This window comes from Rhinolophus sinicus, linkage group LG01 (genome assembly GCF_036562045.2).
Source record: "Rhinolophus sinicus isolate RSC01 linkage group LG01, ASM3656204v1, whole genome shotgun sequence".
In the NCBI taxonomy this organism is placed as follows: domain Eukaryota; kingdom Metazoa; phylum Chordata; class Mammalia; order Chiroptera; family Rhinolophidae; genus Rhinolophus; species Rhinolophus sinicus.
In genome coordinates this window covers 131,752,507-131,771,572 of record NC_133751.1, presented here as the reverse complement: position 1 = coordinate 131,771,572, position 19,066 = coordinate 131,752,507, and the positions used below count along the sequence as shown (strand labels likewise).

Below are 19,066 nucleotides of genomic sequence, written 5' to 3'. Positions count from 1 at the left end.
TGCATGTTCAAGTTTGAGAATACTTAATCTACCTACCCTTTATTTTATCAGAAATGTAGTGTGCCACAAAAAACGGTGGGGGGTAGGAGGGCTAAGAACTATTTTTATGAAAGAAATTTAGATTGTTAAAAATAATGTTAATGAATGATTCTAATATTAAGTATTCGTTTTGGACTATTTTATTGTTTCAAGAGTTTTGCGGGTTTTTTATATTAGTTTCAGGTGTACAAAATAACACGATTAGACATTTATACCCCTCACAACGTGATAACCCCAAGTCTACTACCCATCTTACACTGTACATAGCTATGAACAATACCACTGATGATATTCTCTATGCTGTACTTTACATCCCGTGAGTATATATTGAACTTTTTGTTTTTTGTTTGTTTTCGATTTAGGTATAGAGTCATTTCTTATGTACTCTGTTCATGAAGGAATCAGGGGAATCCCTCTGGAACCAAGTGACAAAATGGATGCTTTGATGCCTATATCAGGAACTTCATTTGCTGTAGGAATAGATTTCCATGCAGGTAAATAGCTTTTTATTTATAATTTATGTATAATGTTTTCACTTAATTTATTAAACGTGATGGAAATGTAACCTTTCCAGCTGTACTCTGATAATTAAGATAAGGAAAAAGAAAGCAAATTAGAGATGCATTTTTAAGCCTAACGCAAATTGTTGTAAATAACTTTTGCCTGAAAAAAAATAAAATCCTGTAAAATTTTCCTAAAGTTTAGCACTTGTATTGCAAGTGCATTAAAATACCATGAGTAGCTTCCGGCTGTTTCATTTTTATTTCTCACTCTCTCTTTTTCCCCCCAGATAATACTTGTACTTTATCCAATGAAATATAAAGATATGTAAGCTATTTTGATGTATTACATAAAAACATGATCAGGATATGCTTATCTTATATTTTAGTATATGTAGTTGCAAACAAAATCCAAATAATGGAAACAATTATAAATGCTAAGCCATTTAAAATTACTTTTTAATACAGTATGTGTCGTTTTGGAGTCAGATTTTACCTTACCTGCTTGTTTTAGCAAACAAGTAAAAGAAAGCAGAACACCAACATTTTTCTATGCCTAATAAAAATGTATAATTGGGTATTGATGGTAGACACTTTCAAAATTTATTGAAGTAAACAAGTTTTTTGTGCTAATTGCTAAATTCAGACATCATGTAAGTATTCAGTGTGCCTCTCTCACAATATTTGGATTTATTATTTTACAAATGAGGGTTTAAACTTATAAAACACATTTCTCCACCTCTCATCCAAATAAATCATAATCATCCTGAGTTAAGGTTTTTAGTGTTGAAGAACTACATGCATGTTACCGGTATTTTGTGTGTCTGTGTGTATTTATAAGGACTTGATTTTATCTACTGTTAAAACCAAATAGTTCTATGATTTATAATCTTAGATTTATAAAAAAATATAATCTTAGATTTATAAAAAAATCCTAAGCATCTGCTTGTGGGCTTCTAGTAGTAAGCTTATATTTCTCCCCATATCCAATATATTTTATTTCATCATGTGTTAATTAAATTCTTGGATACAAATTAATGAATTGCTAGGGATCTTAACAAAGGGTCCAAAGATGACTTTTCTTAAGTAAATTATTTTGTACCAAATGTTTGGAAACACATAAAAACAAACTTTCTACTGTTTGTAAAGGGGCTTTCCCCAAAAGAAATACAGACAAATGTATTTTATTGAGGAATATGTTAATTTTGCCAAAATCACAGTATGATGTTTTTGATTAAGCAAAGCTGTTCAATCAAATTTTATTTCATGGAAGGCTCATTAACCTACTATGCATAATCTGCCCTGGCTCTTATATATATGCATCTTATTCTTTATCATTTTATTATATAGTATTTGGTAAGTACAAACTAAGAAAATTTGAACTTCTTGAAAAGATTTGTGTATATATGTATATATTTTTACTAAGTACACACAATCCCTTGTTTTAGCTGGTATCACATATTTGATTTTTGAATGACTCCGTAATAATTTTTGAAAGTATTTGGTAAATTTCCACAAGGTCCAAATATTAAAATAAACATTTGGTCTCCATGTCTTGATTAGACCATTAGTAAAGCTCTTGTTTATTAAAGGTAAACTGATCATTTGTTTGTGTTGAATCCACTTTTTGAGATTTTATATTGGCTCTGAAAGGTTACGTTTCATATAATGTGCTGCAGAGGATTTTTTTTAATTTACAAAAAAATAGACTTCTCCGGTTTTCAATTCTCCATAATTATTAATATCATAATAAACTTATTTCAAAGTAGCTTTGAAATAATCATGTGTTAATGAAATTCTTGGATACAAATTAATGAATTACTAGGGATCTTCACAAAGTGTCCAAAGGTGACTTTTCTTAAATAAATTATTTTGTACCAAATGTTTGGAATCACATAGAAACAAACCTTCTACATTTTTTTTAAAGGGGCTTTCTTAAGCCCCTTTAAAAAAATGTACAAAGTTTGTTTCTACATTGTTGGGGTAATTGGTTAATAACATTATAGAAGTTTCAGTTTTATAATTCTATAATATATCATCTATATATTGCATTGTGTGCTCACTACCCAGAGTCTGGTCTCCTTCTGTCACCATTTATTTGACCCCCTTTACCATCTTTATCCTCCTCCATCTCCCCTCCCTTCTGGTAACCACCTTACTGTTGTCTGTGTCTATGAGTTTCTTTCTTTTGTTATTTTGTTACTTTCTGTTTTATATCCCATATATGAGTAAAATTACATGGTTCTTATCCTTTTCCATCTGACTTATTTCATTTAACATGATGCTATAAAGATCCATCCATGTTGTCTCAGATGGTAATATTTTATCATTTTTATGGCTGTATAATATTCCACTGTATATATGTACAATTTCTTTATCCAATTATCCATCGAAGGACACTTAGGTTCATTCCATGTCTTGGCCATCATGAATAATGTTGTAATGGACATTGGAGTACATATATCTTTACAGATAAATGTTTTCAGACTTTTTGGGTAGATACCTAGAAGATGGATTACTGGGTCATATGGTAATTCTATTATTAATTTTTTGAGGAACCTCCATATTGTTTTTTATAGAAGCTGCACCAATTTACATTGTATGAGGTGTCCTTTCTCTCCACAACCTCTCCAACACTTGTTACTTCTTTTCTTACTGATAGTAGCCATTATGACAGGAGTGAAATAGTATCTCATTGTGGGTTTGATTTGCATTTCCCTAATAGCTGGTAAGGTTTTGCATCTTTTCCTATATCTGTTGGCCATCTGTATGTTCTTGGAGAAAATGGTCAGGTCCTCTGCCCTTTTTAAATTAGATTTGTTTTTTGTCGTTGTTGAGTTGTATGAGTTCTTTATATATTTTGGATATTAGCCCTTTATTGGAGGTATCATTTCCAAATATGTTCCCCCATTTGGTTAGTTGCCTTTTTGATTTGTTGATGGTTTCTTTTGTTGGCAGAAGTTTTTATTTTGATATAGTCCCATTCATTTGTTTTTACTTTTATTTCCCTTGACTCTGGGGTGAAATTCACAAAATCCCCTCTGAGACCAAAGTTTATAAGTTTAGTTCCTAAGTTTTCTTCTATGTATTTTATTGGTTCTGGTCTTATATTCAATTATTTAACCCACTTTGAGTTGTGTGTGTGTGTGTGTGTGTGTGTGTGCGCGCGCGCGCTCGTGCTGTCAGAGCAAGCAGGCAAGAGAAAGAAAGAGAAGACATTCAAATTGGGAACAAAGAAGTAAAAGTGGCCCTATTTGCAGACGAAATGATTCTATGCTAGGCAAACTCTAAAGACTCCCCCAAAATACTATTAGAAACAACAAATACAGTAAAGCTGCAGGATATAAAATCATTGTGCGAAACTCTGTTGTGTTCCTATATACTAACAATGAAATATCTGAAAAAGAAATGAAGTAAACAATCTCATTATCAATTCGTAAAAGGGATAAAATACCTAAGAATAAACTTAACAAAGGAAGTGGAGGACCTATACACTGAAAACTACAAAACATTGTCCAAAGGAATTGAATAAGACACAAAGAAATGGAATGGTATTTTGTGTTCATGGATTGGAAGAATTAACATAGTTAAAATGACCATATTACCTAAAGTAATATACAGATTTAGTGAAATCCTCATCAAAATCCCAATGGCATTTTTCAAAGAAATAGACCAAAAGTCCTCAAATTTGTATAGAACCACAAAAACCCTAAATAGCCAAAGCAATACTGATAAAAAAGAACAAAGCAAGTGGTGTCACATTCCCTGACTTCAAATTATACTCCAACACTAAATAATAAAACTAGTATGGTATTGGCAGAAAAATAGATGGACAGACCAATGGAACAGAACTGATAGCCCAGAATTAAACCCATACATATATGGGAAACTAATTTTCGACCAAGTAGCCAAAAACATACAATGGAGAAAGGAAAACCTCCTCAATAAATGGTGTCAAAGTAATTTTCTTCAGAAGAATTACCAGTTACTATTTATAAATTTGTATTCTTCATATTATGCCTGCCATATTACTAAATTACATTCCTAGAGAGCAATTACTTTTTAGAAAAATCTAGTTTTTGTTTTAAATGTAAAGGATGTAGTGATATGGAAGTCATATAAAATTAAAATGTCCAAGAATTTATTAAAATCTGTATTGCTAATCAGAAACAAAATTGCAAAAATTGTTTTTAAATCAAAGAGGGTTAGAGACGGAAGGGTCAGTAAAACATAGTATAGTGCGGAGACGCCATGTTTTGCAACAGATAACTTGGATTCTAATACAAGTTTAATCACTTAACTAGCTCTGTGATCTGGGGGAGTCCACTTAGTTTTTCTGAGGCTCAGTTTCTTCTTTTTTAGGGGTCTAGGAATATTTAGATCCATGTACACAAATTTTTGGCACAGTGTCTGATATATATGGTGTGCAGAAAATAGTAACAATATCTAATAATGGAAAATAACAAATAGCATAAATTAGGATAGACAACATATATTTATAAAAATGCCTTGGGAGCTATAGTAAACTCATAATCAGTAAATATTTTGTTTTCTGTTCTTTTGACTGACACTATATTTTCTACTCAGTTATCTGTGTATGACAGAAGTTGTTTCTTAACTTCTTGGGGACAGAAATAGAGTAGGTTAATAATTTTCGCTAGTGAAGTGAACCTAATAATGATAATGAATAGTCTGTAGAGCATATACTTAATATTAAATAACATCAACAGCTATTTGAAGTGATTAAATGTAAACCTAGGAGGCTAGCAGACAGTGCTCATCCAATAAATCAGCTAAATACCAATGATCATGGTGGTGGTGGTATCAAGAGCTCTCAACAACTTCTCCACATATCTTTTGTGCTTCCATCTATTTTATAGTGTGATCCTTTGTTAATTGTGCCTCATGAAAATATATTAGAATCAGAATAAGTGTCAGCAACTTGATTTACGCGGATATGATGCGAACGCATAGACAATATACAAGCTCTGTGACTTTATAGAGTAAAGTTGCTTTGGGGAGGAAGCAAGGAGAATAACTGGATTACTCCTGAGAGAGGTATAGAAAACAAGTTTTGACATGTAAACCTCATTTTACTTTTAACCAAGGCTTTTGTGTTTTATCAGATTATAGGTTCTTCCTCTATTAGTTCTCTTTGCAGACATTTTAGTTCCTCTTCCTTAATTAATTACATTCACTTCATTATCTCATTGATGACATAATCCCTACATTAGGATCAATCAAAAATAAAGGTGATGAAATGAGAGGCACAGTTGCCCCTAATTCTGCTCACTATCAGGAAATGGCATGGAAGATCACTTGTTAAATATGTCTGTCATAATTTACGTAATATTAACTCATTACCACAATTTACAGGGATAAACATATTGCTCAAACTTGTACATTTCACGAGGGTTAACATATCTGAACTTTGCTGGGGTTTGGTCATAATGAATCAAAATTGTCTGTACTAAAAGGATTTCTTACACCAGATGGAGCAATTCTGGATACTTCCCATACAACAAAAGAAGACCCTGTGGCTAGATTGAAAATGTTCAAAGCAGTCATAACACTTCACTGGAAAAGTCCCATTGCACTGGAAAAGATATTAAGCTTCAAAAACCTTTTCCTGATGGGTGATAGTCCTGAGGAATGGTTATTGTATTTGATGCTTTAAAAGATATGTTTTAGTTAGGAGAAAAGACTTCAAAGCAAAGCCCGCTGCTCCATTTAGTAATGTGATCTTCAGTAAGTAATATGTTATTCAGTTCCCCACCAGTCTTGGGGTATTTATGACTTTTTTTTTTAAAAATAATAATTACATAATAAAAATTACTTGAACAGATAACTTTCTACTGAGAGAATAAGTACCTGAAATTTTCAAGTTTATATTATTTTTCATCTTTTTCGTCTTTTGTTTAAATTTAAGTTATCCAACTCAACGTTAACAAATGATTACTATCTGTTAGCTGTAGAATATCACAGCTAAGTTGCTCTGCAGGGTAAAGGTAACAAGGAATGGTTTCTGAGGTAATGGAGGAATGAATCACCTGTAGAGACTTTTTTTTTTAGATTGCATCAAAGGATCATATTCAAATGTCATTTCTCAGCACTCACTGTGGAGAATATTATAATGCCATTTTACACCATCATGTAGTGATCTGGTTATTAAGACAATACAAACATTGAAGGAACATGTTAAAGAACATAAAGCTGTTAAAGTCTATAGAATATGTATCACCAAGAGTAAACCCTAATGTCAACTATAGATCCTAATCTAAAGCTATGGAGGTGTCGATATAAGTTCATAACTTGTAACAAATGCACCACTCTGGTGTGAGTTGTGGATAGTGCAGGAGATTATATGTGTAGGAGAGGAAAGGTTATATGGGAGCTCTCTGCTCAATTTTGTCCTGAATCTAAAACTGCAGCAGATAGAGATAGAGATAGAGATAGAGATAGAGATAGAGATAGAGATAGAGATAGAGATAGAGATAGATATATAAACACATATATATATACACATATACACACACATACATATATACATATATGTGTATATATATATATACACATATATACATGTATATGTATATATGTGTGTATATATACGTGTATATATATAAATAATGCACATGAACACACACACACACACACACACACACACACACTGGGTTGCCAAAACAATGCATACATATTTTAAGAAAGGAAAAATCTGTATTAAAATTGTAATACTCAATATATACTGATAACAAAAGATGAATACAAGTCACGCTTGACTTCTGCAATTACAAGAGGTCCTCAAAGTGGTTACCATCAGCATCCAGACACTTCTGATTATGGCGAACTACTGCTTGAGCAATGACCAAAGTGTCCACTTGTGTACATTTTTTTGGCACCCTTGGTGTGTGTGTGTGTGCGTGTGAGAGTATGATATATATACATATATATCATACTATTGTATGTATGATATGTATTTATATATACATGTCATACGTATATATACTATTATATATGTATACATATATATAATAGTGAAGGAGACTGTGTAACAAATTATCATTGCCCTATTGATGCAGTTGAATGTTAGCTACTCACAAGAAAGACTCTCTTTGTAGTAGTCCCACAACATTTACATTTATCTTTGAATGTTAGAAAAGAGGAACATATAATAGCTTCTAGTAGCATTCCTTCATGTTACAGATAAGGAAACTGGAACCCAGAGAGATCCAGGGGCTGTGTAGTAATGGACTATCCTATTTCTAATTCTTTACACTATACCATCTTGTATTTATATGCACTGAAACAAAATTTTATTTAGATCATTGTTGGCCTCACTTGATGAAACCACATTGCACTTCTGCAAATTTGTGCTGGTAGAAGATCACATTTTATTTTGATTTATATGCTTAATCATGTAACCTTAAAAATAATTTAATAATTGAAGCAGGTAACACTCAAGTAATTCTCTTGTTCGTAAACCTGAAGATTTAGAAAACAGCTATTTACTAAAATTTTCTAGTAATCACTTTATTGTCAACCAAGGCCACAGAAGAATTACAGAAATAATTTTATATCAGTAGCAGCAAAAGCTTAAGAAATATAACACTGTTGCTTAGGGACCCTCCCCCCCTTTTTTTCTTCCAATTTTATGAAAACCATTTCCTGGGCTGCAAAATGAGTTTTTAGGCCTCTTCCATTTCCTTTTTTTTCTTGTGACAGTGAACCGATACTACTTGTGCTGCCATTTCAAATTTGCTCCAAGACTATATTTTCAAATCATGTGAACAATGTATGTATTTGAAGATAGTCACATCCAGTAAATCTTTCAAGATGTAAAGTACTAAATATTACAAGAAAACAGCAACTTTCCAACACTACCTGGGAGTCCATTATATCATAAACATACATAGAATAAGGTATTAAAGGTTAAACAAATTATTGGACATATCTCAAATTTTTGTTGGGATCATTCCTGAACTCAAAGCATAAAAACAAAATAAAACAAACAAACAAACAAAAACCAAACTTCTCTTAAGCATCTGTATTCGTCAATAGATAAATTGAAACCAAAAGCCCCAGAAGTTGTTGTTTCTTCGTTTGTCTTGTTCTTTTGTTGTTTTCAATTTTATATACCACATATCAGTCAAATCATATGGTTCTCGTCTTTTTCTGTCTGACTTATTTTGCTTAGCATAATAATCTCAAGATCCATTCATGCTGTTGCAAATGGCACTATTTCAACATTTTTTATAGACACAGACAATAGTTTAGTGGTTACTGCGGGCAAGAGGGGGAGGTTGACAGATGAGTGTAAAATGGATCAAATATATGGTGATAGAAATAGAACTGACTCTGGGTGGTGAACACACGATGTGAGACATAAATGATGTAATACAGAATTGTACACCTGAAACCTATGTAACTTTACTATCAATTGTAACCCCAATAAACTTAAAAAAAAAAGTGGGTACACATTGATGACCCTATAAGATTAAAGTTTTCCTCAATTTATTTGGGTTATATATTAGGTTCTCTGTTACTGAGAGAATCACTTAAGCAAGTCTCATGAAACTTCTTTCTCAGACAGCACTCATCATGAAAGTGAAATGTTCCAGCAGCAGCTCTAGACTAATTCACATCAAACACATCCATTATGTTTGGGTACCTTCCTTTTTCTATCTCCTGCGTCACTATATGCTGCTCTATTTCTTTTTGGCTGCTCAGGATTCTCTTTAGTAGAGCTGCTTTCACATCTGATGCTCTGATGGATTTCTCTACTCTTTTCCTTATCAAACCTGAGTTACCAACAACCCTAATCTCAAAAAGTATAGTTACACTAATTCACAGTAAATTATTAGTAGCTGCTAAGAGATTGACAAGTTATTTTACTAAGTGTGTTTAAGCAAAAGCACAGTAGCTTAACCCAACACCATAAATCCAACTAAGGTTCCATTAGAGATGTGTGAATAATGTATTTTTATGGATAGGTCAATCTTTCGGGTGTTTTTCAAATTACTCTATACTCTGACTCTTAGACAGTAGATTGGTAGCTGTTTATTCCCAGAAACTCAGCCTGAATATTCTGACAGGTTAAATGATAATGAAAAGGTCTCCTTTAGCGCAGGTACATTGATACTATTAGTATTGTTAAGTGTAACTTTAACATCGAAAAAGTGTTTTCTCTCCATTGTGTGAAAACCAAGGATCTATTAGTCCATGTTTGTTTTTGACACCCTTTAATTAAAAAAAAAGAACAACAACAACAACAAAACTATGGTTCAGCTTCTGAGATTGTTGATGATTAGTTTTAATTAAGTAGCCAATGTTCTAGCTAATAGAGAAAAAGGGAAATTTTGAACTGGTCATAAGCAGTGGATCTTAAATTCCTTTTCATCATTTGGCCTTATTTTTCTCCAGAAGCAGTGAGCAGTAAGTGGATCCATTGGGGGACTTTAAAAGAAAAATAAATAATTATTTCTATAAATTCCTTAGTATTTCTAGAACAAGGAGTTCACTGAAGTAGAAAGCCTAGACGTAAGACTAATTACCTGCAGGTTTATTAGGAAGAGGGAGTATGGAAGAGGAAGAAATTAATACAACATTATCAAAAAATCTTAATATTTATTAAAGACTTGCTACATTACAGTGATAAGATTTGAAAAACTATGTATTTATGTCCTTGAATTCATCAAAATAATCTGTTGGGGAAGATAGCATTTTTATTTTAACAATGAAGAAAATGGGTTTTGGAATGAGATATGGATCCTGAGGAGATCTGCTTGCTTTGGGATGCCCAAATTAATTTCAGAATTCAGAATTTGCATTTTTGTTTTTATTTTTGTTTTGTTTTTTCCATTAAAATTTATTGGAATTACAATGGTTATTAACGTTACATAGGTTTCAGGTGCACAATTCTGTAACACATCATCTATATATCACATTGTGTATTCGCCACCCAAGTTTTCCTTCCATCACCAAATGTTTGATCCCATTTACCTTCATCTACCACCACCCTCCCCTCTTACCCTCTAGTACCACTAAATTCTTGTCTGTGTCTATGAGTTTTTGTTTTTTCATTTGTTTGTCTTGTTCTTTTGTTTTCAGTTTTATATCCCACGTATCAGTGAAATCATATAGTTCTCAACTTTTTCTGTCTGACTTATTTCGCGTGGCATAATAATCTCATGATCCATCCATGTTGTCGCAAATGGCACTATTTCATCTTTTCTTATGGAAGAATAATAGTCCATTTGGTATATATACCACATCTTCTGTATGCAATCATCTATTGAAGGACACTGGTTCTTTCCATGTCTTGGCCACCATAAATAAAGCTGCAATAAACATCAGCGTGCATACATCTTTATGGATAAATGTTTTCAGATTTTTTGGATAGATACCCAGGAGAGGGATTGCTGGGTCGTATGGTAATTCTTTTGCATTTGGGTTGTTGCCCTTGAGATTGACATTAGCCATGAATTGAACAACCAGTAGTGGAGTTATGAACATCAGATCCCTGATAATTTCATAATGAGAATTGTTATCCTATTGCAGTTATAACTGGGAAAGAAAATTGACAGGCAATATCAAGTCTCAGGGTTGAGGGTTATGATGATACAGGTATAGGATTGCCCATGCTAAATTTAGGCACAGAAGATTAAAGGTCCAGTCTCATCTGAGAGGAGAGTGAGCAACGATGATGATGATCATCATCACCATCATCAAAAGGAGGAGGAGAATGAGAAAAAGACAGAAAACATTTTATTCCACTATGTTTGCATTAGTTATCTATTGACATATAACAAATTACCGAGATTTAGCAATTTAGAGCAACAAACACTTATTATCTTATAGCTTCTGTGGTTCAACTTAGGAGTTTCATGAGGCGTCAGTCAAGGTATTTGCCAAAGATGTGGTCTCATAAGAAGGCTCCATTTCCAAGTTCATTCATGTGGCTCTTGACCAGATTCCATTCCTTGTGGGCTGTTTGACAGAGGGTCATAACGTATGACTGACTACTGACCTCAGTTTCTTGTCATGTGAGCATCTCCATAGGATAATTCACAACATGGCTGCTAGCATCTCTTAGAGCTAGTGAATAACAAAATGAGAAAGGGCACCCAGAATGGAAGCCAGACCTTTATAACCCAATCTCAGAAGTGATATAGCATCACTTTTGGTACATTCTGTTTATTAGAAGCTAGTAAGTAGGTCCAGCCCATATCAAAAGGGAAGGAATTAGAGAGTCTGAATACCACTTGGTGGGGATCATTGGTGGTCACACTAGAGGCTATTTATGAAGATATTATAGATGTTTTATCCATATTATCCCCATATATTGTTATGTAAGAGATTCATTTTGATGATTTATTTGGGTTATTATCAGTGATGCTCCTTTGTGGACAGCTTCTGTATTCTAGTGCAAACCAAGTGAGGATGAATTATTGTGAAGCACCAGGACCATGATCTTGATCCCATTTTTGCCTCCAACTAATAGTAAGCCTTGGGTACCTGGAGAAATCCTCTAGGACTAATAATAATAATAATAATAATAATAATAATAATAATATAAATCTTAAGTAATCTGCTTAAGGCTTTACAAATAAAATTCAGCAAAGTCAGTATATATATATTTCCCAAATTCTAGTTTTCTTCTTTCCTTAAGGATCCTTTTTTTGGTGTTTAAATTTTTTTCAATTATAATTGACATGCAATGTTATATTAGTTTCAGGTGTACAACATAGTGATTAAACATATAACTTACGAAGTGATCACTTCGATAAGTCTAGTACCCATGTGACACCATACGTAGTTATTACCATATTATTGACTATATTCCTTATGCTGTACTTTAAATCCCCATGGCTGTTTTTATAACTAGCAGTTTGTACATCTTAATCCCTTTCCCCTTTTCACCCATCACCCCAAACCCCTCCCAGCTGGCAAAGCCACATTTTCTTTACACTGCCATGCTAGAGTAAGACAAAAGTGAGGAAAGACTCCAGATTATCCAAGAATGGAAAAAAGTGTTCTACAACAACATAAAATGTTATATAAGGCCAAAGCTCAGAGATAAGTCATCATTCAGTGTATGAGGTTCAGAAAGCCAAACTGGGGGCAGGGCGGAGGGCGGCAGTTGGTAAGCTTAGTACTAAATACCTAACTTAGTAGATTTCTGATAGTGTTTGATGACTTTGCAGCCAAGATTACATGTGTCAATATGTGGAAACATTTTTGGTTGTCAGACTGAAAGGGTGCTACTGGTAACAATTGAGTAGAGGCGAAGGATGCTGCAAACCATGTACAAGACAGGTTTCCTACGCCAAGGTATTATACCGTTTCCCAAATACGAATATACCAAGGTTGAGAAATCTAGCCCAGGGCAAAATCTATAATATGTGTTTTCAGTGATTTTGAAGTGCATGTCTGGTTTATTGTCATTATCCTCGAAAATAGCGGAAACAATGTCTTTGACATTTACTATTTGTTACCTTGGCCACCTCATTCATTGGTACCTAGCTTTTAATGTCATGAATTTTCCAAATTTACTTTTTGCAGTCATTCCAGAAAAGTCATTCAACAAAAGCCTGCAACTCCCTCCAGCCACCCTTTACAGTTTTTGGTCAGTGTCTGGAAAAGTTTTCATGTAATATTATGCTAAATCTTCTACTGACAACTCTCTGGCACCAAAGCTCTTTAAGTTCTTTCAAGAAATTGATGTCTAGGATTGCCTGGGGGATACAAAGGGGTGTAAACACCAACTGAATTATCATTGTAGTTATTTTCTGTCACTGAAGCAGGCTGTGTTGACTAATGTTAACTAGGCTTAGAACAAGTTCTAGTATTGCATCAAGTGTTTTTGTCCAGAATTTTGTCGCCTGGGGGGGAGGTCCTAGTACTTAGCAATAGTTGCCAGGTCTTTATGCCCACCTTGGTACACTAGGGCAATTATACAAATATGCAGGTGTTCTTCCAAGGATACCCTGTTCTCTCACATCATTTTCTATAAGTAAAACATTCTGTCATGAATTCATTCAGAATTATGTTGAAAAACAAAACTGATTTATTTGGTCTAAAGGTTTTATTTATTTATTTATTTATTTATTTATTTATTTATTTATTTGTTTGTTACTTAATTTTACTGAGGACTGAATGAGAGGAGCAAGATGTAAATTAAGTAGGAAAAACCTCATATAGAATCAAAATATTCCTTTTTCCTTGAGGTATAATTTGCATACTATAGAATTCACATATTTAAAATGCACAAGTCAGTGGTTTTGAGTATATTCACAGAGTTGTGCAATCATCACCAATATAAAATTTTAGCACACTTTGATCACCCTAAACGGAAACTCCATACCCACTAACATGTTTTCATATTTCTTCTAATTCCCTAGTGGTAAGGCAACCAATAATCTACTTTCTGTCTCTGTAGATTTGCCTATTCAGGACATTTCCTATCAATGGAATCATATGATATGTGGTACTTTATGACTGACTTCTTTCATTTAGCCTAATGTTAACCCATGTTGTAGCATATGTTAGTACTTCATTACTTATTTTTGCCAAATAATATTAGATTGTATGATACATAACATTTTATTTGTCCATTTGTCAGTTGATGGACATTTAAGTTTTTTCCTCTTTTCTTGACTCTTACAAATCACGCTTCCAGGAATATTCATGCACATGTTTTGGTGTGGGTATTTGTTTTCAATTCTCTTTGGTATATACCTAGAAATTAAATCAATAGGTCATTTGGTAAATCTGCGTTTAACCTTTTGGGTAACTGCCAGACTGTTTTCCAAACTAGTTGAATTATTTTGCCCTCCCACCAGCTGTATATGAAGTGTTCAATTTCTTGACATTCTTCTCAAGACTTGTTATCATCTTTTTTTTTTTAATTATAGTCATTCTAATGGGTATAAAATAGTGTCTTATTGTGGTTTTCATTTACATTTCCTGGACATCTAATAATGTCGAGCATCCTTTGTGGGCTTACTATCCATTTGTGTGTGTGTGTGTGTGTGTGTGTGTATATGTGTGTGTGGAGAAATGTCTATTCAGATTATTTTCCCTTTTTTTAATTGAAGTTTGTTTTGTTTTGTTTTTTAATGTTGAACTGCTATAGTTCTTTATATATTTCTTGATAAAGTTCCTTAAAAGGCATGTGTTTTTGCAAAAGTTTTTTCCCACATTGTTGTTGTCTTTCAACTTTTTTGATTCAGTTTAAAATACAAAAATTTTAAATTTTAGTTGTCCAATTTGTCTACTTTTTTCTTTTGTTGCTTGTGCTTTTGGTGTTGTTTCTAAGAAATCAGTGTCTAATTCAAGGACACTATGCATTACGTTGTTTCCTTTTGAATGTTATGTTTTAGCTTTTCTAGTTAGGTCTATGGTCCATTTTAACTTCATATTTGTGTATGGATGTGGGTATCCAGTTATCCCAGCACTATTTTTTTGTTTGTTTGTTTGCTTGTTCATTTGTTTGTTTTTTAAGACTATTTTTTTTTCCTCTATTGAATTGTATTGTCAACTGGTTGAAAATCAAATTGACTGTAAATGTGAGGGTTTATTTCTGGATTCTAAATTCTATTCTACTGACCTATGTATTTAGCCTTATTAGTACTAACAGTTTTGGCTTCTGTAGCTTTGTAATAAATTTTCAAATTCAAAGTCTGAATTCTTCAACTTTGTTCTTTTTCAAGAATGTTTTGACTATTCTTGGTCACTTGTCTTGCTGTATAAATTTAGGATCAGATTGTCAATTTTAGCAAAGAAACCAGCGAGATTTCAAGAGGGGTTGTCATGTTCTGTAGAAAAAAATTAGAAAATATTGTGATCTTAATAATATTAAATCATATAGTGCATTCACATGTTATATCTATTTGATTGGGCCTTCTTCTATTTCTATCAAGAATAGTTTGCAGTTTTTAGAGTGTAAGTTGTACATTTCTTTTGTTAAATGTATTGCTTTTTTATGCTAGTAAAATGGAATTTTCTTAATTTTATTTTTGGATTATTCATTATAAGTGTGTAAAAATATAGTTACTTTTTTATATTGATTCTGTGTCTTGCAATCCTGATGAACTAATATATTTGTTTGAACAAGTTTAGTGGATTTCTTAGAGTTTTCTATATTTAGGATCATACCATCTGCAAATAGAGTGACTTTACTGATTTATTTCTAAACAGGATGCCTTTTACTACTTCTACTTCTTTCTACTTCAACTTCTATTATTTCTTCTTCATTTGCTCTTTCTTTTCTGTTCTTTTATTTGTTTTCCCTCTTCTTTTCCTCCTTCACTCTCTCTTTCTTTTCTTCCTTCTATTTTGCCTAATTTCCCTGGCTACAGCATTTGGTAGATGTTGAATAGTCATGGCTATAACAGACATAAATATCCTGTTCTTGATCTTAAGGGGAAAATTGTAGTATTTGCATATTAGCTAACTATATGAATGAGCTGTTTCTATTTTGCAGATTCCCTTTATCAGATTGAAGAAAATCCCTCTATTCCTAATTTGTTGAGTATTTTTATCATGAAGTTGTGTCGAAATTTGTCAAATGCTTTTTTCTGTATCTGTTGAAATGATCATACACATTTGGTCATTTATTCTGATGCTATGGTATACTACATTCATGTATTTCAAGATGTTAAACCAACCTAGCTTTGGATACAAATGAGATAAAAGTTTTTGTTTATGGTGTGTAGTCCTTTCTTATATGTTGCTGGATTCAGTTGGATAGTATCTGTTTGAATATTTTTGTACCTACATTCACATGAGATATCAGTATATATATATATATATATATATATATATATATATATATATATACACATACATATACATATGCATGTATTTTTTTTTTCCTTGTGATATTGCTGTCTGATTTTGGTATCAGGGTAATAGCCTCATAGAATGAGTTGAGAGAGATCTCTCATGTTGTGTGTTATAGAAGAGTTTGTGAAAAATTTATATTATTCTGTAAGTGTTTGTTAGAATTCAGTAAGTGAAGCTTTTTGGGCCTGTTTTTTTTTTTTTTTTTCTTTATGACATATTTCTACCTCAAGCTCTTTAATTGTTATAGCTCTGTTCAGATTTAGAATATTTGATTCTATTTTGGTAGTCTATCTTTTGAGAAATTGTTCTGCTTCATCTAAATTATCTAAATTTTGGCATAGAGTTATTTATAGTATTCTCTTATAATCCTTTATTTCTTTTTTCTTTTTTAATTACTGTAAGGTCAACAATGATGTTACCCCTCTTTTAATCTTGATTTAGTAATTTGATTTTTTCCCTGTTTTTATAGTGAGCATTCTAGCTTAAGATTTGTCAAATTTGTTAATCTTTTCAATAAACCAACTTTTCATTTGGTTGATGTTCTCTATTGTTTTGCTAGCTGTATTTTTTAATTTTTCACTCTATATTTTATCATTTCCTTCATTTTACTTATTTTGGGTTTACTTTGATGTTCTGTTTTAGTTCTTATGGTGAAAAGTTATTAATTTGAGATATTTATTTTTAATATATGCATATATAAGAGGTGTGATAAAACAATGTGGTGAATGTTTAAATTAAAAAACAATTATTACGGTAAAAGACATTGCCATTAATCCCTCTCAAAATACTCCCCCTTACTTTGAACACACTTATCCCATTGTTCTTGCCACTTTCTGAAGCAGTTCTGGAGTCCTCTTTCGTGAGTGTCTTTACTTCATCCTCTATCATGACAACACTCCATGTTACTCATTACTTCTGGCACAGCACTTTCTGGCAAATAAAAACATTATGGTGTGTTCTCATCCACCTTATTCACCAGATCTGGTACAGTGCTACTTCTAGCTCTTCCCCAAAGTCCAAATGACCATGAAAGGAAAATGTTTTGAATCTATTCAGGACATTGAGATAACCATGACAGTGCAAGTAGATGCTCATGAAAGACGACTTCCAGAACTGTTTCAGAAAGTGGCAAGATGATGGGATAAGTATGTTCGAAGTGAGGGGGAGTGTTTTGAGGGGGATCAATGGCAATGTGTCTTTTACTGTAATAACTTTTTTTTTTTAAATCTAAACATTCACCATACTTTTTAATCACACCTCATAGCTATACATTTCCCCCTAAGAATTGCTGAAGCTGTACCTCCAAAGTGATGGTATGTAGAGTCTTAATTTTCATTTATTTCAAATTTCTAATTTTCCTTGTGATTTTTTTTCTTTGACTCATCCTTTAGGAGGAGGATGTATTATTTCCCAGTATTTGTGACTTTTCCAAATTTATTTTTGTTGCTGATTTGTAATTCAACTTTATTTTAGGCAGAGAACATAAATTCATATGATTTTAATCCTTACTGTATTTGATCTTTTCATTTGCTATCAGATTCACCTGTTACAATCCACTAAATGCCGGCTGATTGCTCTAATGTTTTTGACAGTGCCTTCTGGTGTAAATTGTTCCTGTCTGATCCGGTTACATTCTGGAAGGGATAGTTTGTGATACTAGTCTTTGATGTTTCTTTTGACTCCAGGGGGCCTCTTCTTTGACACATTTCCATGGTTTTGTGTGGTTACCTAGTTGCCCTGCAGTTGAACTTGTTGCTCTCATAAGTTAAAACCTCCTTTCAATTGCTTACAGTTGTTTTAGATAGCACACTTAGACTTGAACTTCTCCACACTCTGTTTCAAACAAAGTCAATTCCTTTGGGATTTTGGAGTTCTCTCTTCTTCTGTACTGTTTCTCCCCCTTTGTAAAATCTCTAAGTCGCTGAACCTGGCATTGGACAGTATGTATTCTCCGGCTTGCTTTTCTTGGCAAAAGACTTCAGCCCCAGCAGCAAGGTGAAGCAAGGGGAATGAAGTTCCTGGTGTACACACCCTTCCTGTCCTGAAGTAGAATCTTTTCTCTACGAGCAGGAGCTGGATGAGTTGGGGAGACCCTGAACACTGTGCTATACTAACCAGGAGGTTAGCCTCTGCCACTAGGATTAGAAGGGCATGAGAAATATTGATGTCTTGTCTTTTCCGGTGAGATGCTTTATTGGGAGCCAAGGGGAAAAGGGATCCCATCTTCTTGTCGACTGCTGCCCATATTAGAGCTTCCACCAAGATAAATTGGGAAGAGAGTGGGAGGAACTGTTTATACCAATATTTGATAGGTTTTCTTGAATATTATTTTCTGTATTTACCACCTATCCTTACATCAATTTTGAGATAATTTAAACTTAAAAAAATAATTTTCACAAGTTATGCTTGTTTCCTTGCGGATTAGGTCCGCCAGGCTCCTTATGTCAGGATTCTAGAAATGGACTTTTTGGTATTTACTATTTGAATATGTATTAATAAATGACATTGCCTGAAAGCATCTAAAAAAGTATTTCCGTATAATTTGTGCAAAAAATATGACGACAAATGGCTACATCTTAACTTAAATAACAACATCTTTAGGGAGATGAGTAATATTGATTCTCCTGAAGTAAGACAGGATTTTGAAGAATAATTTGCTACAACCATTAAATGAGTGCACA

At 32.9% G+C, this 19,066-nt stretch overlaps 1 protein-coding gene across 5 annotated transcripts in view; it reads left to right on the top strand.

Annotated features, from left to right (window-relative positions):
* LRP1B (LDL receptor related protein 1B) overlaps positions 1-19,066 on the top strand; it is a 1,798,389-nt gene that overhangs the window by 1,285,198 nt on the left and 494,125 nt on the right. For all 5 annotated transcript variants that reach the window (XR_012497488.1, XM_074335786.1, XM_074335783.1 and 2 more), the window contains one exon: positions 402-533. Coding sequence is in view for 4 of the 5 variants with exons in the window: in XM_074335786.1 (XP_074191887.1) it covers positions 402-533 (132 nt within the window). In the remaining variant the exon portion in view is untranslated. The remainder of the gene's footprint in view (positions 1-401; positions 534-19,066) is intronic.